The sequence below is a fragment of the Phaenicophaeus curvirostris genome, chromosome 28 (assembly GCF_032191515.1).
Source record: "Phaenicophaeus curvirostris isolate KB17595 chromosome 28, BPBGC_Pcur_1.0, whole genome shotgun sequence".
Lineage (NCBI taxonomy): Eukaryota > Metazoa > Chordata > Aves > Cuculiformes > Cuculidae > Phaenicophaeus > Phaenicophaeus curvirostris.
The window spans coordinates 6,014,571-6,032,457 of NC_091419.1; the positions used below are offsets into that span (position 1 = coordinate 6,014,571).

Sequence of the window (17,887 nt, forward strand, 5' to 3'; positions counted from 1 at the left end):
CAGGCGGCGGTGCCGGCCCCGCTCCGCCCCGCGGGCCGCGAGCACCGGGCATGGTGAGCGGGGAGGGACCGGGACGGCGCTCCGGATCCGCCTCGGGGTCGCCTGGATCGGGGGGAGGGTCCCGCTCCGGTTCGGCCACGCCTGGTTGAGGGGGTGGGGGGGGATGCCGGGTGGGGTGGGGGTGGTTGCTGGTCCCGGTCTCGATGCGGTTTGTACGCGTCTGGCTGGGGGAATCGCGGGTTTGATCCCGTTCGAGCGCGCCCGGCTGGGGGAGGGGTCCTGATCCGGTCCCTGCACGCGTGATGGGGCGGAGGGCGGGGGATCTCAATCCGGTTCGTGCACACCTGGCTGGATGGGTCCTAATCTGGTTCATTCACGCGTGGCTGGGTGGGTTCTAATCCTGTTTGATCACGCGTGGCCGGGTGGGTCCCAATCCAGTTCGATCACGCGTGGCCACCTGGGTTCTAATCCAGTTTGATCACGCGTGGATGGGGTGGGTCCTAATCCAGTTCGATCACGCATGGCCAAGTGGGTCCTAATCCGGTTCGATCACGTGTGGCTGGCTGGGTCCTAATCCGGTTTGATCACGCGTGGTCGAGTGGGTCCTAATCTGGATCATACACGCGTGGTCGAGTGGGTTCTAATCCAGTTCAATCACGCGTGGATGGGTTGGGTCCTAATCCAGTTCGATCACGCGTGGCCGGCTGGGTCCTAATCCGGTTCAATCACGCGTAACTGGAGTGGGTCCCAATCCATTTCGTTCCCATGGGGCTGGGGGATCCCAATCCAGTTCACGCTGGCCTGGGCGCTGGGGTTCTTGGTGGGGAAGGAGGATCCCAGCGTGTGGGCAGGGAGGGAAGAGGGGTCCTGCTCCGTGACCAGGGGCTGAAAGGTCCTGATCCCAACCCGGTTTGTCCACACGTGGCTGGGGGGGCTCCTGGAGCGTGGGCAGGGGCTGGTGGGAGCGTCCCAGTCCAGATTGTGCGTGTGTGTTCCTGGTCTTGATGTGGTTTGTACAAACCTGGCTGGGGGGTTCCTGGTCCCGATCCGGTTCGGGCACATCTGGCTGGGTGGGTCCTGATCCCAGTCCCAATCCGGTTTGCACACACTTGGCTGGGGGTCCTGGTCTGGTTGTGCACACCTGGGCGAGGGGCAGGGGAGGGGGCTTCTGGTCCGGTTCTGCTCACACAGCAGATGAGGGGGGGTCCTGGTTTGTAAGTAGGGGGGGTCCTGGTCTGTTTTTTGTGTCCCTGTCCTAGGGGGATTCCTGGTGCGTGAGCAGAGGGGTTGGGGGGGAGGGGGTCCCGATCTGGTTTGTGCACAGGGCCAGGGGGTCCTGGGTAGGAAAACAGGGGCATTCCAGAGCCAAATAAACTGGGAGGGGGCAGTGCTGGTGCTGCCTGCGCTCCAGCTCGGGGCTCCCCCAGAACCAGAACGGAGTGGGGGACCCCTAAGCGATGCCAGCTCGTTAGTGGGAGCAGAGCTGCCCCATATGCTGGTGTCACCGTCACCCCACGCCACCGAGCTCATTAGCAGGAGTAGAGCTGCCCCATATCCTGGTGTCACCGTCGCCCCATGCCACCAAGCTCGTTAGCGGGAGCAGAGCTGCCCCATATCCTGGTGTCACCGTCACCCCACGCCACCGAGCTCGTTAGCGGGAGTAGAGCTGCCCCATATGCCGGTGTCACCGTCACCCCACGCGGCTGCCGTCCCCTTCTCCCGCAGACGGGCGAGGCCGTGAAGGCGCTGCTGCAGCGGCTGCAGGAGCTGCAGGGCGAGCGCGCCGAGGCGTACCGGCTCCTGGACGAGTGAGTACGGGCACCGCCGTGGGTGGGCAGGGGGGCGCGGGGGGTCCCCGACGAGGAACCGAATCCCCCATCCTGTTTCTTCTGCATCCCCTGGTGGGGGGAGCGGCGGGCATCGGGGTGGCTGATGAGCTCCAGCTGCCAGGGGACGACCGTGCTGGACACCTGGATTCGATTTTAGAATCCGACAGGCAGTGATGGACTTTGTGGGCCACGAGCTTGTGAAGCGGAAAGTCAAAAATTCCAAATACCCCCCTCCCTAAACCAAAAAGCTGGTCGTGTGCAAGGGTTGAAGCCTGGTCATGGGTCTGGGTAGGAAAACCCTCGTGGCGCTGCTTGCAGGGGGTGACAAAGAGGGTTTGGCTCTGAGATGCTGGGGTGTCACCGTCTCCGTGTCCCCTCTCGCCCCGTGCAGGGGTCACCAGACATACCTGAGCAGCGCTCCCCACTACGACTTCCCGCGCTACCGGCAGCGGGTGCACGAGGTGACAGAGACCTTCAACCGCGTCTCGGGCGAGGTGCTGCGCATCGCGGGGCGTCTGCGGGGAGAGCTCGCGCGCCCCGACCTGGCCCAGCACCTCGCTCGCCTCCAGGAGCGGGAGCAGGAGAAGTTGCAGCTGGTGAGGGACGGGGACGCTGCCCTGGGGCTGGATTTGGGGTGAGGGAGAGTCCCCCCACTGCCTCAGGCACGTCTGGGGCTGAATTTGGGGTGAGGGAGAGTCCCCCCACTGCCTCAGGCACGTCTGGGGCTGGATTTGGGGTGAGAGAGAGTCCCCCCACCGCCTCAGGCACATCTGGGGCTGAATTTGGGGTGAGGGAGAGTCCCCCCACTGCCTCAGGCATGTCTAGGGCTGAATTTGGGGTGAAGGAGAGTCCCCCCACCACCTCAGGCACGTCTGGGGATGATTTTGGGGTTGCAGGTCCCGCTACTGCCCTGGGACAGGGCTGGGGCTGCTTTATTAGGGCTGGGGAGGGGTCCCCCTGCTGCCCTGGGGATGGTTTTGGGGTTCAGGGGTTTCACTGCTGCTGCAGGGCACGTCTGGGGCTGAATTGGGGGTGTGGGGGGGGTCCCACTACTGCCTTGGGGATGCTTTTGGGGGTCTCCCCACTGCCCAGGGAACAGCTAGGGCTGAATTTGGTGTTGCGGGTACCCCCACTGCCCAGGGAAGGGCTGGGGCTGCTTTTGGGGTGTTGGTTGGGGGGGGGGTGCTCCCAGTGTTGCTCAGGACAGGACTGGGGCTGCTGTTGGGGTTGGGGGTCCCACTATCGTTCTGGGGCTGCTTTTGGGGTTGAGGGGGTCTCCCTGCTACCCCAGGGCAAAGGGCTGGAGCTGAATTTGGGGTGTGGGGTCTTCCCGCTGCCTGGGGCGCGGCGGGGGCTGCATTTTTTGGGGGTGGGGGGTCCCACCCTTGTGCCCCCCACAGACGGCGCAGCTCCAGCTGGCGCGGCAGCGGGCGCAGGACGATCCCGACGGGGACTCCCCGCAGCAGGAGGTGCGGGAGCTCAAGCACAAGTAAGTGGTGGCCCCCTTGCCAGCTCCCCTCTTCCCCCTGGTTTTTTTTTTTTTTGGGGTGGGGGGGATAGCAGGGACCCCCTCCCTGCCTCTCCCACCCCCTCCAGCCCAGGGGGCCCCAGATGGTGCCTTCAGAAGCCCCGGGGAGGGTTTGCGGAGCCGCGGCCGCGGTTCCTCGGCCTCCCCGGGCTGAGTGTTTCATAAACAGCGCGGGGAAGGCGAGGCGGCCCGGCTAATACGCTCCATATGGGCTTTATTTATAGTTTCCATCCGCTCTCCTAGGCTAATTAAAACCATTGAGGCAATCAGCGAAATTCTCCAGGACCTCAAGTACGATTCGGAAGAAGCCGAGTGATGGGTGTCCCCGTGGGAACAGCCGCAGGGGCCGCCCGGTCAAACTGGGGCCCCGCGCGCCCCGCAAGCCTCCGGGGTAGCCCCCCCCGGCACCCCCCGAGCCCGCAAGGTGGGAGCCTTCCCCCCTCAGACCCTTTTCTTCAGCCCAGGCTGGAAGAGGGGGAGAGAAACCCCGTCCCGGGAGAGGTGGGGACCCCCTAAACTCTGAGGCCTCTTGGCAGAGGGGGCTGGGGGGCAACCAGTTCCCTTCCCAGCTCCCCCAGGGCTTTCCCTAAGGGGAACCCCAACCCACAGAGCCGAGGGAGGGGTGTCTGCTGGAACCCTGCGGCAGCAGAGCCCCCAAACCCAGCCCCCCCCAAGGGCCCTTTTCCTCCTCATCCCAAATAAACCCGTTCCCGTGGGCCGAGTCGCATGGTCTGAAGGCTCCTGTGTTCCCCCCCTTGGCTCCATCCCTGGGGTGCAGTGACCAGGGGCACGAGGCCTTTGAGAAGCGGTGACAAGGGACGTGAGGGCTCCGAGATGTGGTGACGAGAGATACAGGGGCTCTGAGATGTGGTGACATGTGACATGAGGCCTCTGAGATGTGGTGACAAGTGACATGAGGGCTCTGAGATGTAGTGATGAGGGATACAGGTCCTGTTTGGCTATGGTGACAAGGGACATGGGAGCCATGGGGGTGGTGACGAGGGTTACGGGTCCCGTTTGGCTACGGTGACGGGGGACACGGGTCCCATTTGGCTAGGGTGACAAGGGACATGGGTCCCTTTGGCTACAGTGATGGGGCACACGGGTCCCTTTGGCTACGGTGATGGGGACACGGGTCCCATTTGGCTACGGTGATGGGGACACGGGTCCCATTTGGCTACGGGACGGGGGACATGGGTCCCTTTGGCTACGGTGACAGGAGACACTTGTCCCATTTGGCTGTGGTGACAAGGGACATGGGTCCCATTTGGCTACGGTGATGGGGGACACGGGTCCCTTTGGCTACAGTGATGGGGACACAGGTCCCGTTTGGCTACGGTGGTGGGGGACACGGGTCCCTTCGGCTACGGTGATGGGGGACACGGGTCCCTTTGGCTACAGTGATGGGGACACGGGTCCCGTTTGGCTACGGTGATGGGGACACGGGTCCCGTTTGGCTGCCCGCGGCCCCTCCGCTGACGCAGCCCCCGCTGGGGTTTCCGAGGTTTATTGGCATTAAGCTTAAATCTGTTCCTAATTGACTGCAATGGAACCAAAATAAGGCTGGTTTGAATCAAAATTGGAGCAGTCGCTGGGCAAACCCCAGCAGCCTCAAACCCAGCCCGCGCGGCTCCCCGGGGACGGACCCCCCATGCGCTCGCACGTGGGTCCCCAAAATCACGTCCTGGGGGCTGTGGCGAGGCGGGGGGCACCCGAAAAGCCCCTGTCACCCCCTTCATCCCCGGGGTCGCTCGGGCTGGTGGCGAAGGAGCGAAGCCGCTGGGTTCCCCCCGTGCCGGGCGAGGCTGGGGGGTCCCCTCGCCGCTGTGGGGTGCGAGCGAGGGGCTCTCCAGCTGACCCCCCCCCGCCTCACCCCATCCCACCCCGCGGGCTGCGCTGCGCCCCGGCCGCCGTCCTGCTCCCCCGTGGTGGGGCTGGGGGGGCCCGGGGGGTCCCGGGTGGGCGCTGGGGGCCCCGTCTCGTCCTGCTGGCGCTCGGGCCCCCCCGGGGGCTACAACTTATCTCCGGGAAGCACCTGGGGAAAGGAGCAGAGCCCCACGTCGCCGCACCCCACAACCCCCTCGCCGGCTTCCCAGGGTTTGGGGTCCCCCTAGACACCCTCCTCTCAGCATCCCAGGGGTCGGTGTCACCCTGCATCCCAACCCCAGAGCAGCCCAGGAGTGGGGGGTTCACCCTGCAGCCCCCCAGAAGGATCCTAGTGTGTCGGGGTGTTCATCCTGCATCCTCCTCCAGCATCCTAGGGCTTGGGGGTTCACCCTGCATCCCCCCCTCCAGCATCCCAAGGGTTGGGGGTTCATCCCAAATCCCCCCTCCAGCATCCCACGGGTTGGGGGTTCACCCTGAATCCCCCCTCCAGCATCCCAAGGGTTGGGGGTTCACCCCGAATCCCCCTTCCAGCATCCCAAGGGCTTGGGATTCATCCTGTATACCCCCCTAGCATCCCAGGGTTTGGGGGTTCACCCTGCATCCCCCTTCCAACATCCCAGGAGTTGGGGGTTCACCCTGCATCCCCTTTCCAGCATCCCAAGGGCTTGGAGTTCATCCTGCATCCCCCTCCCAGCATCCCAGGAGTAGGGGGTTCACCCTGCATCCCCTTTCCAGCATCCCAAGGGCTTGGGGTTCATCCTGCACCCTCCCCCAGCATCTCAGGGTTTGGGGGTTCACCCTTCCCCCTCTCCCTCCCCACGTGGCTGGGGAAAAGAAGTGCGAAAGGCTCCTTACCTACCTGGTTGCGTGCTTTGTGCGATTTCTGCAACCACACGCGCCACTGGTCGTAGAGTTTGATGCCGAGGTTGGAGCAGCCGTAGGCGTGTTTCTTCACCCACCCGAAGAACTGCTTCAGCTCCCTCCGCAGCGTCGTGTTTTGCTCCCCCCCTTTGGGGTCGCAGCCCCCCGCTGCTCGCTCTGCGGGGACGAGGGGGTCAGCGGCGCCGCGGGGCGTGGGGGACGTGGCTCGACCTTCCCCCAGCGCCGCGAAGAATGGGGAAAATGAGCGGCTTTTTGGCTTCCTGCTAGGAAAGCCGAGCTCTGAATTGGCTCCTTCGCAAGAAATCCAGGTGCTGGGCACGGAGCGGGGAAGGGCCCCCCGGCACGTCCCGAGGCCGGCGGCACTCACCGCTGCGCGGGGTGGAGGCGGCCGTGGGGTTGCTCCAGTCGCTCCAGATGCCGGCTTTCTTGGAGCCGTAGATGCCGAAGGGATTACAGCGCACCTGGACGAAGTAGACGGTGCCGGGGCGGAGGCCGGCCAGGCGGCAGGAGGTTTGGTTGCCCACATCGTCCACCACCTGGGGAGGAGGGAGGAGAGGGGGGTGCTGGCGTGGTTGAACATCTCATCGCACCTTGGTTGGGTGTCCCTTGGGACCAGCAGGGCCAGGGAGGTTCCTCTCCCTCTGGACTCGGCACTGGGGAGACCGCTCCTCGAATCCTGGGGTCAGTTCTGGGCCCCTCACCACAAGAAGGATGTTGAGGCTCTGGAGCGAGTCCAGAGAAGAGCAACGAAGCTGGGGAAGGGGCTGGAGAACAAGTCTGAGGGACCTGGAGGTGTTTATCCTGGAGAAGAGGGGGCTGAGGGGAGACCTCATTGCTCTCTGCAACTCCCTGAGAGGAGGTTGTGGAGAGGAGGGAGCTGGGCTCTTCTCCCAAGGGACAGGGGACAGGACGAGAGGGAATGGCCTCAAGCTCCACCAGGGGAGGGTCAGGCTGGACATCAGGAAAAAAATTTTCACGGAAAGGGTGATTGGTCCCTGTCCGAGGCTGCCCAGGGAGGGGGTTGAGTCCCCTTCCCTGGAGGGGTTTAAGGGCCGGGTGGACGAGGGGCTGAGGGACATGGGTTAGTGATTGATGGGAATGGTTGGACTGGATGATCCGGTGGGTCTTTTCCAACCTGGTGATTCTATGATCCCTTGGGCACAATCAAGCATCCCATGCAGTCCCGACCAGGCATCCCATGCCCCCCTGCACGGCCAACCCACCTTCCACTCCGAGCTGTCCTCCACCCGGTACTGGATCTGGTACTTGGCTTGGAAGAGGAAATCCTTAAGCGCTGGCGGGGAGCTCCAGCGCACGCTCAGCTGGTCCTCCAGGTCGCCCACCCGGCTGACGTGCACATCGGACGGCGGGTCCGTGGTGACTGCGGGGACAGGGGAGCACCACGGCGCAGTGGGGGTTAAGGATGCTAAACCCCTCAAAAAGAGCCTAATTCGTTTAGGAGCGATTCTGCTCATGTAGCCCCCCGGTGAAGTCACGGCACCATCGCTCACCCACATCCAGGATGTCCAACATGACGACGTCGGAGACGGCCACCCCCAGGCGGTTGGAAGCCTCCACCCAGATCTCGTAGGGTGTGAAGAGCGCCAGGTCCTTGGGGATGTGGCAGGAGTAGGGCCCAGCCGTGTGGTATTCCTGGCACGTGTTGTCTCGGCCGTACCACCTGCGGGAGCCGAGGACGCTCACCCATCCATCCCTGGAGGGAACGGTGGCTCCCAACGGGACCTCGTCTCATTTATCCACCACTCGACACCGCCAGCACCGCGCCGATGGGGTGTTGGGTTACCGGCCCCGCGGCTCATCCGGCATCTCCCGGCTCAAGCGGGGCTGAGCAGCTTCTCCTCACCCTCCTCCTCCTCCTCCCCGGCACCTCAAGGCACCGAGAACTGAAGAAACTCATCCCACCCCAAAAAGGAGGCACCGGGCTCCCCGTTCCCACCACCCCGTAAGTCGTTAAATCCCACGCTGGTTCATTTTTCAGGAATAAGAGGAATGAAGGGGGGTGACCCCACCTGAGCTTGTACTTGAGGGTGTAGTTGGTGTGCAGGAAGGTCTCCCCTTCCGTCCCCGGCGCCCACTTGCAGGTGAGATCCTTCATGTTCTTGGACCAGCAGGTGATGTTGACTGGTTTTTCTGGGGGTACTGGGAGAGAAAGAAAGAAGAAATCAGTAAGAAGTGGAGGGGGGTGAAATGGCACGACAGCAAAACGTAGCCTGTGGTCCACAAGGCGAGGCCACCGCGGTCCCCAAGCTCCATCCCCGCGGCCCCACGAGGTTCGGATCCTGCACCCCCAGCTCTGGAGCTGTTTGTTTTCCTTCAGCAAGAGCGACCCAAAAAAACCACGTCCAAGCTGCATTCCCAGTGAAGCCTCTGTGTTCGTGGGACGGAGCATCGTCCTTAAAATAGCCCGAGATAAAATCTTACGATTATTGATTCGGACAAGTGTAATTTTAACGAGGGTTTGCCAAAAAAGCTGGAGGCTGCGGGACGGCGCACGAACCACGGGGAGGAGATGGAAAACGAGCGGCTGCGCAAAATCATGGAATGGGTTGGGTTGGAAGGGACCTCCAAGCCCGTCCAGTCCCACCCCTGCCATGAGCAGGGACACCTCCCACTGGCTCAGGGGCTCCAAGCCCCATCCAACCTGGCCTTGAACCCCTCCAGGGATGGGGCAGCCACCCCTGCTCTGAGCAACCTCATAGAACGTTTCTCCCCAAGATCTCATCTCAACCTCCCCTCTTCCAGCTGGAAACCGTTCCCCCTCATCCTATCGCTGCCCTCCCTGATCAAGAGCCCCTCCCCAGCTTTCCTGGAGCCCCTTTCCCTACTGGAAGCTGCTCTAAGGTCTCCTTGGAGCCTCCTCCAGGCTCAACAACCCCGACTCTCTCCTCGCCCAAGAGGTTCTCCAGCTCTCCCATCGCCATCACAAGCCCCTAACATGACGTTCAGGCTGCGAACCCCCGTGGGGACCCATCGGACGCAGCGTCGGGGCTGGATGGACCCCGTCGCGAGCCGCCGGCGCCGACCTACGTCCAACGTAAAGGCAGGAGCCGGCCAAGATGCCGCCGTCTCTGCTGTGACACACCAGGTTGTCCCCCGACTGCTGCTTGGAGCCGTTGAGGTGGGTGAGGGCAACGCTGAGCGTGGTGGGACCCAGCGCGGTGGAGAGGGCGGCGGGCAGGCGCCGGCCGTTGAGCGTCCAGTAAAGGTCCTCGGCTTTCAGCTGAAAGTCCGGGCTCACCGTGCACGTGGCCACCAGCGAGGAGCCGATCAGCAGCGTCGGGTCCTGGGGGGAGATCACGGCGGGGTCTGCAGCCACAGGGATAAAGCAGGGGGAGAGGGAAAAGAATTTTATAGATATCTATCTCTTTTAGGTCAATTTCCATCTATTTTGTGTCTATCTTATATACCCTCCCACTTCTTTTATGCATTTAAACTTATTTTATGTCTATTTTATATATCCTCTCACTTCTTTTATGCACTTAAACTTATTTTATGTCTATTTTATATGTTTTCCCTAATTTTATGCATTCAAACTTGTCTATTTTATATATTCTCCCGCTTATTTTATGCATTCAAACTTATTTTATGTCTAGCTTATATATTCTCCCACTTATTTTATGCATTCGACCTTATTTTATGTCTAGCTTATATATTTTCCCGCTTACTTTATGCATTTAAACTTGTCTATTTTATATATTCTCCCACTTACTGTATGCATCTAAACCTATTTTATATCTATCTTATATATTCTTCCGCTTATTTTATACACTTAAAGCTGTTTTATGTCTATTTTATATGTTCTCCCACTTATTTTATGCCTTTAAACTTGTCTATTTAATATATTCTCCCACTTACTGTATGCATCTAAACCTCTTTTACATCTATCTTATATATTCTCCCACTTATTTTATACACTTAAACTTATTTTATGTCTATCTTATATATTCTCCCCCTTATTTCATAGAATCATAGAATAACCAGGTTGGAAGAGACCCACTGGATCATCGAGTCCAACCATTAAACTTGTTTTATGTCTATCTTACATATTCTCCCACTCATTTAATGCACCTAAAGCTATTTTATGTCTGTTTTATATATTCTCCCATTTATTATATGTGTTTAAATCTATTTTATGCCTATTTTACATATATTTAAGTTTAATTTATATGCTTAAATACATCAATTTTTCTATATTTAAGTGGATTTTATCCCGTATATGCTAAAATATATATTTAATCTCTTTCATAGATTTAAATATGCCTATTTTTATGCACAAATATATAATATTTATGCTGGCAGAGCCCCTCTCGGAAGCTGAGGTTGGAGCTGGCTGCGTCTACGCCCTCCACGCGAGCCGGGGGGCTCCTGGGCTGAACGGGGGGTTCCCCGGGAAGCTTTATCGGTGTTATCGGCTCCGACCGCACGCGCCGGGCTAATATCCCCGCTGACCTCCCGGAAAGCGCCGCGACCTCCCCTCCGACCTCCCTTGGCCCCCACCAGCGCCCGCCGCCAATTAGTGCCCCGAGATCCTCGTTACCCCGCAGACCTCGTAATGAGCAGCGCCTGCTGCAGCCCAAGGGGGGGGACTTGGTGGGGGGAGTCAAAGCAGCGAGGGGGTAAAAGCAGCCGGGATGGAAAAGCGTCGGGGTGGGTGTAAAAGAATTCAGAGTGTAGAAGCATCCGGGGTGCATTGGGGTGGGTGTAAATCATTGGGGTGCAGAAGCAGCTGGGATGCATTGGGGTTGGTGTAAATATATCGGGGTGTAAAAGCATCTGGGGTGCATTGGGGTGGGTGTAAATCATTGGGGTGCAAAAGCAGCTGGGATGCATTGGGGTGGGTGTAAAAGAATCTGGGGTGTAAGAGCATCTGGGGTGCATTGGGATGGGTGTAAAAGAATCCAGGGTGTAAAAGAATCCAAGGTGTAAAAGCATCCGAGGTGCATGGGGGTGGGTGTAAAAGCATTGGGGTGTAAATGCATCCAGGGTGTATTGGGGTGGGTCTAAAAGAATCTAGGGTGTAAAAGTATTGGGGCGCAAAATCACCTGGGATGCATTGGGGTGGGTGTAAAAGAATCCAAGGTGTAAAAGCATCCAGGGTTCATTGGGTATTGTAAAAGAATCCGGGATGTAAAAGCATCTGGGATGCATTGGGGTGGGTGTAAATATATTGGGGTGTAAATACATCTGGGGTGCATTGGGGTGGATGTAAAAGAATCCAGGGTGTAAGAGCATCTGGGGTGCATTGGGATGGGTGTAAAAGCATTGGGGTGCAAAAGCATCTGGGGTGCATTGGGGTGGGGGTAAATATATTGGGGTGTAAATGCATCTGGGGTGCATTGGGGTGGGGGTAAATCTATTGGGGTGTAAATGCATCCGGGGTGCATTGGGGTGGATGTAAAAGAATCCAGGGTGTATAAGCATCTGGGATTCATTGCGGTGGGTGTAAAAGAATCTAGGGTGTAAGAGCATCCAGGGTGCATTGGGGTGAGCGTAAAAGAATTAGGGTGTAAATGCATCCGGGATGCATCAGCTGTAAAAGCTTCGGGGTGTAAAAGCATCTGGGGTGCATTGGGGTGGGTGTAAAAAAAATGCAAGGTGTAAAAGAATCCAGGGTGCATTGGGGTGGCTGTAAAAGAATTCAGGGTGTGAAAGAATTCAGGGTGTAAAAGCATCCGGGGTGCATAGGGGGGTATGTGAATATATTGGGGTGGGTGTAAAAAAAAATCCAAGGTGTAAAAGCATCCGGGGTGCAATGGGGTGGGTGTAAATGCATCGGGGATGCCTTGGGGTAGGTGTAAAAGCATTGGGGTGTAAAGGCATCGGGGTTTAAACGAGTCCAGAGTGCGTCGGGGTGGGTGTAAATGCATCCTGGATGCATCAGGGTGTAAAACAATTTGGGGTGTAAACGCATCCGGGAGGCGTCGGGGTGGGTGTAAAACGCATCGGGGTGTAAAACGCATCGGAGTGGATGTAGAAACCATCAGGGTGTAAACGCATCCCTGGGGCGGCTCGGAGGTGACGGCACAGATCCACCCCCCCCACCCCAAACCAAACTCTTCCCAGGGAGAGGGGGGTCCTGAGCCCCCAATCCCCCCCAGTCCCAGCTCCGTGGCCGCTCGGGCGCTGCCGACAACCCATCTGCTTCTGCGGGCCCCGATTCTCCTAAATCTTCATCTCATAACAGCACCAGAAACACTCCCGAGCGCTGTAAAACGGACACGTTTCCCCTTCTCCGAGCGGGACCCTCGGGAGAGGCCAATTATTTATTATTATTTTATATATATATATATATATATTTTTTTTTTTTTTTACTTTCTTTCCCCTCCTTGCAATTCTTTTCCCCGGAGCCGAACATGTGTTTTAAAAGGGAAAAGTGTGAAATTTTCTGATCGGAGAGGAAAGGGCCGGAGAGCCGCGGGCAGCCTCTGGAATGTGCGAGTCGCAAGGAAAAAAAAATACCTGTTCGGGGTTTTTATGGCTTTCCTATTAAAAAAAAAAAAAGCTGATCAGGTGCTAAGTAAGGCTATAAAGTAAAACCACATTTCCAAGGTGTCGGGAACGTTTATGCTTTCCTTCCGAAGGGCCAGGTTTCATTTTATTTTTATATCGGTGTTTTAAGGAGTTGGGGAAGAAAAGAGGGAGAACAAACCCCTCCGATAAGTGTCGGGGAGCGCGTGGTTAAAAAAGATTTATTGGGATGTGCGGGGAGGGAAGGGAAAATAATGGAAATAATTGCCCTGGAGAACAAAAGGAAATTGGGGCAGCGTGGAATTCTGTGAGAAAAATACCTTTAAATAGATATCGACGTACATGGAGCTCTTGTAAAGCTCAAAGAGCAAAGTTTGCAGGGAGACACAGCACCAGAAATGGTTTTATCCTGCTTTTCCAGTGTCTTTTTCCGTTCTCGTGCCCATCGCTCCGCTCGAGGAGGGGTTTATAAAAAGCCCAGGAATTCCAGCCAGCGCGACCGAGCTGAACCGAGGGGAAACATTCGCTCTCTAAAAGGAGATTTGGCTTCGCCTTTCGCCAGCGCCGCACGTCGAGGGGCGAGCGCTCACCCCATTCGCATCGGCCGAAGGCGAACGGCGAGGGATCAACCCAACGGGGTCATCGGGGAGAGCCAAACGGTGCAAGATCAACCCAATGGGATCACCGGGAAGAGCCAAATGGTGCAAGATCAGCCCAACGGGGTCACCGCAAGAGCCAAATGGCACAGGATCAGCTCAATGGGATCACTGGGAGAGCCAAATGGTGCAAGATCAGCCCAACGGGGTCACTGCAAGAGCCAAATGGCACAGGATCAACCCAACGGGATCACTGGGAGAGCCAAACGGCGCAGGATCAGCCCAACGGGGTCACTGAGAGAGCCAAACGGCACAGGATCAACCCAACGGGATCATCGGGGAGAGCCAAATATTGCAAGATCAGCCCAACGGGGTCACTGGGAGAGCCAAATGGCACAGGATCAACCCAACGGGATCACTGGGAGAGCCAAACGGCACGGGATCAGCCCAACAAGATCACTGGGAGAGCCAAACGGCACGGGATCAGCCCAACGGGATCACTGGGAGAGCCAAACGGCACAGAATCAGCCCAACAGGGTCATCGGAAGAGCCAAACGGCGCAGAATCAGCCCCACCGAGGCCCATCCACAACCCCCCCCGGTCCCCGCTGGGATTAACCCCTCTGGCTGGTGGGAAGAGCACCGGAGTGGGCACCGCTCTGTGCCAAAACCCGTTTGGATCCAGCAGCTCTCGTTAAAAGGGGATTTGGGGAGCGTTTTCCCTCCTCTCTCCGCGATTCCTGCCCCGTGAGTCTCCCCCGTTGAGGATGCGACGGGTCGGGGGGTCCAAGCCCCGGGGTCCCCCAGTTGTGGGGCGCGGGCGCCGCCGCTCTTGGTGCGCGACGGAGCGAACATCCCTCGCCCTGAGAAATTCCCAGCGAAGGGAGGAAACCAAACTTCCTGCAGCGGGGAGCGGGACCTCGGGGTGGGGGGGCGATGGGGTGTGGGATGGAGCTGAATTGGGGGTGTCGGGCCCCTCAGGGAGGGGGGAGCCCTCCTGTGACCCCCCCACCCCACCCTTGGCCAGGGGGACGCGGAGCCCCGCGGGGCTGAGACCGGACGCAGCTCAGCACACAGGTGGGACCCCCAAAAGGCACCATTGCCGACCCCCCCGGGGGGGTTGGTTGTTTTTTGGGGGGGTGGGGGGTGTCATTGTTCTCCGAGGGGGGAGGCTTCTCCTTATAATTCTGGGTGGGGAAATAGGGATTCATTGTTCTCTGGGATGGAAGGGGGGGGCCCGGCTCTCCGGGAGGGGATAGGGAGCGGGGGGGGGGGTCCCCGTTGTTCTCAGCAGGAGCTGGGGGGGCTCAAAGGCTGGAGGGGGGGGTCAGCGCCCCCAGGGGTGGGAGGGGAAGGGGGTCGCTATTGTTCTCCGGGGTTTCCATTGTCCTGGGTGGGGAAGGAGCCGCATTGTTCTCCTGGATGGGGGGGGGGGGTCTGCATGGCTGGGGAGGGGGGATCCTCCTCTGGGAGGGGGGGGGATCCCTCTTCTCCATAGGGAGAGGGAGCAGTCGCTGCTCCCAGGGAAGGAGGGGGGGGGGGGTGTCCCGAAAAAGGTTCCTCTATTGTTCTTGGGGGGGTAAGGGGGGGTCCCGGCGGCGCTGGGGGGTCGCACAGGGAGGGGGGGTCCCCGTTAACCTAGTGAGGGGGACAGAGGGGCCCCCGCTGCCCCGGAGGGGGGGCAAAACGCAGCCCCGAGGTGCGGTCGGTGATGCCCCCGGGGCGGCTCCGCATCCCGGGGCTGGAGAACGGGATGGACGGACGGACAGACACACAGACACCCCCCCCCCCCGCCGCCTCCCAGACACCCCCCCCCCCCAAGGTAAGAACCGGCACCGCGATGAACCAAGGGACACACGGACACCCCAGTTTGAACCGGGGGGGGCTCCGCATCCCGGGGCTGAGGGGTAACGGGGGGACGGACGGACACACAGACACCCCCCCCCCCTTCTCCAATATGAACCAGCACCTCGGGGGGACACAAACCCCCCCGGATGAACCGAGACTGCGATGAACCGGGGTACAGACAGACACCCCCCCCCAGTATGAACCGGGGGGTTGGGAACGATAGATGGACGGACAGACATACAGACCCCCCAATATGAACTGGGAGGGGGGGATCCGCATCGCGGGGCTGGGAAAGGGGAACGACGGATGGACAGACGGACATACAGACCCCCCCATTATGAACCGGGGGTTGGGGGGGTCCTTATCCCGGGGCTGGGGGGAACGATAGAGGGACGGACAGACACACAGACCCCCCCAATAAGAACTGGGAGGGGAGCTCCGCATCCCGGGGCTGAGAAAGGGGAACGACGGATGGACGGACAGACATACAGCCCCCCCAGTAAGAACCGGGGCGCGGGGGGGGGCTCCTTATCCCGGGGCTGGGGGCAACGACGGATGGACGGACAGACGTACAGGCCCCCCAGTATGAACCGGGGGGGGGGGTGGGATCCGCATCCCGGGGCTGGGAAAGGGCAACGACGGATGGACGGACAGACACACAGACCCCCCCATATGAACCGAGACCGAGCTGACCCGGGGGACACGGACCTCCCCCCCCCCCATAAGAACGGATGGAGGGTTGGGGGGGGGTTCTCCGCCCCGACGGCACCCCCCGCACCCCTCTCTCGGGTCCCTCCCGGTGCCCCCGTTACTCACAGGCGGTGGTTTCAGCGCTGGGGAGGTGGGGGCCGAGCAGGAGGAGCAGCAGCGGGAGGGGCGGCATGGCCCCCCCCCCCTCCTTTAACCCCCAACCCCCTTAATTCCCGGTTACCCCCCCCCCCGGAGCGCCCCGTCCCGTCCCGGGATGAAGCGCCGAGCGAGTCTGAGCGACCCCCCCGGTAAGCGGAGCCCTAAAAGCCTCCCTGGCCCCGCCCCGGCCGGCCCCGGCACCGCCCCCGGGGGGGCAGAAAGAACCCCCGGCCCCCCCAGCACCCCCCCCCCCGACCCCGACCCTCTCCGGGGACCCGCAGCCTCGACGGGGCGGGGGGGGGGGTGGGATGCGGGATGCAGGATGCGGGATGCGGGATGCAGGATGCGGGATATAGGATGGGGGATCCTCCCCCCCCTCCCATCCCCGCTCCCCCCCCCCCTCCCCGAGACGTGAGTAAGAAGCCGCCTTCCCACGGGTGACTCACACGGACCCTCCCGTGCCCCCGGGCCCCCCCACCCCATCACAAAATATCCTTCGGAGACCGAAATCCCGTTAATACCTTGTTTTCTGGCTCTGTCTTCCCCTGAATCCCAACGTTTCCTATCACCGCCAACCTCTCTGCTTGGTTTTTAATCCAAAAGCTGACCCCCCCTCCCCAAAAATGGCTCTGAGCCCCCCCTTGGGTTGGGGTTGTTTGTCCCCGAGTGGCTTTGGGGACACGTCCAGTTGGTGGCACGTCCAGTGGTGCCACCAGGACCGCGGCAAAGCCGCCCGCGTGGGCATCGCGCCCTTATCCCGGTGCCCCCTGTGTGTCCCCCCCCCGCCAAAATCCAGGGTTTGGTGGCACCAGGCGCTTTGGGTGGCAGCTCCTGGTTGTGGCGAGGCCACCACCGTCCCAAGGTCTGTCCCATCCGCACGTCCGTCAGGTCGGATGGAGCCTCGGGGAGCCCCAAGAGGCCCCCAAGATGAGGGGGGGGGCGTGGGGTGTGTTCCCCCCCCCGAGAGGACACAGAAGAACCTGCTGGAGATGAACTTGAGGTTGGGATGGAGCTGGAAGCCCTGAGGCTGCGGGACGGCTGCGTCACCAAGGTTTGCAGGTGACTTTGGGGGCTCGGAGATGGGCAGGGGGTGGCGTTTCCAGCCTGGGGGGGGCATCTCCTGGGGGGCTTTCACTGTCCCTGTGCTCCCTGTCCCAGCTCTGCGTCCCCTCAGCTGCGAGGACAGGGGATGGGGGGCTCAGGGGGCTCCTCCTGTGGGTCAGGACTGGTTGGACTCAATGATCGAGTGGGTCTTTTCCAAATTAGTGATTCTGTGATTCAGCGATTCAGCAGGAGGAACAGGCTCAGCCCCTGCCCCACAGCCCTGGGGGGGGGTGAGACCCCCAAGCCAAGCAGGGAGGGGGGGTCCAGGCTGTGTGGATTCAGCCCAGGGCTCGGAGATGCTGGGCAGCGGCCAGCGGGATAAAGGAAATAATAGAGAAAGGGAGCGGGAGGGAGGCAAAACAATGCCTGTTCCCACCGCCCTGGGTTTTTTTGGAAGCCTCTGAACTGTTTTTGTTGAAATTTCCCAAAAACGTCAGGCGCCGGGAGCCACCCAGCCTGAGAAACTGCAGCGGCCGCGGTCGGGCCGAGTGAATCACGGCCGCCCGCGCGCCCGACCCTGCGGCCCGAGCGCCCCGCGAGCCCTGGGGTGGGAGAGGGTGCTGGGTGATGGGGAGAAGGGAGCAACCTGGCTGCGAGCGGGACCCACCACCCACAGCTCCCTGCAGATAACCACAGCCACCCACAGCTCCCTGCAGATAACCATAGCCACCCGCAGCCACCCACAGCTCCCCACAGCTCCCCAAAGCTCCCCACAGGTAACCACAGCTCCCCACAACTAACCACAGCTACGCGCAGCTACCTGCAGCCACTGCAGCCACTGCAAACACCTGTAGCCACCGCAGCCACTGCAGCCACTGCGGCCACTGCAGTCACCCACAGCCACTGAAGCCACTGCAGCCACCGTGGCCACCACAG

At 60.4% G+C, this 17,887-nt stretch overlaps 2 protein-coding genes across 3 annotated transcripts; one reads left to right on the forward strand and one right to left on the reverse strand.

The window, feature by feature from the left end:
• Window positions 1-6: 6 nt before the first annotated feature.
• Window positions 7-4,075, forward strand: REX1BD (required for excision 1-B domain containing). Its single transcript, XM_069877952.1, has 5 exons — window positions 7-53; window positions 1,726-1,808; window positions 2,221-2,425; window positions 3,230-3,318; window positions 3,601-4,075. Exons 1-5 carry the CDS (start codon window positions 51-53, stop codon window positions 3,671-3,673), a joined length of 453 nt encoding a protein of 150 aa, XP_069734053.1. The 5' UTR covers window positions 7-50; the 3' UTR covers window positions 3,674-4,075.
• CRLF1 (cytokine receptor like factor 1) lies at window positions 3,729-15,959 on the reverse strand. 2 transcript variants are annotated; one of them, XM_069877950.1, is made up of 8 exons: window positions 15,875-15,959; window positions 9,175-9,453; window positions 8,157-8,286; window positions 7,638-7,807; window positions 7,350-7,507; window positions 6,494-6,662; window positions 6,104-6,282; window positions 3,729-5,392 (listed from the first exon to the last, which is right to left on the reverse strand). In XM_069877950.1, the coding sequence occupies exons 1-8, from the start codon at window positions 15,939-15,941 to the stop codon at window positions 5,369-5,371; spliced, it is 1,176 nt and encodes a 391-aa protein (XP_069734051.1). In that variant the 5' UTR covers window positions 15,942-15,959; the 3' UTR covers window positions 3,729-5,368. The 2 variants fall into 2 exon arrangements, with proteins under 2 accessions (XP_069734051.1, XP_069734052.1); XM_069877951.1 differs by having other exon boundaries at window positions 6,100-6,282.
• Between the last annotated feature and the right edge of the window lie 1,928 nt (window positions 15,960-17,887).

Excerpts from the sequence above, each read along its gene's own strand:
- REX1BD (XM_069877952.1), top strand. Across the intron at positions 1,809-2,220 it reads GCGTACCGGCTCCTGGACGA|GGGTCACCAGACATACCTGA; the intron begins GTGAGTACGGGC and ends CGCCCCGTGCAG. Across the intron at positions 2,426-3,229 it reads AGCAGGAGAAGTTGCAGCTG|ACGGCGCAGCTCCAGCTGGC; the intron begins GTGAGGGACGGG and ends TGCCCCCCACAG.
- CRLF1 (XM_069877950.1), bottom strand. The coding sequence starts at position 15,941 with ATGCCGCCCCTCCCGCTGCTGCTCCTCCTGCTCGGCCCCCACCTCCCC. Across the intron at positions 9,454-15,874 it reads CAGCGCTGAAACCACCGCCT|ACCCCGCCGTGATCTCCCCC; the intron begins GTGAGTAACGGG and ends CTGTGGCTGCAG. Across the intron at positions 5,393-6,103 it reads CGCACAAAGCACGCAACCAG|GTGCTTCCCGGAGATAAGTT; the intron begins GTAGGTAAGGAG and ends TCCTTTCCCCAG.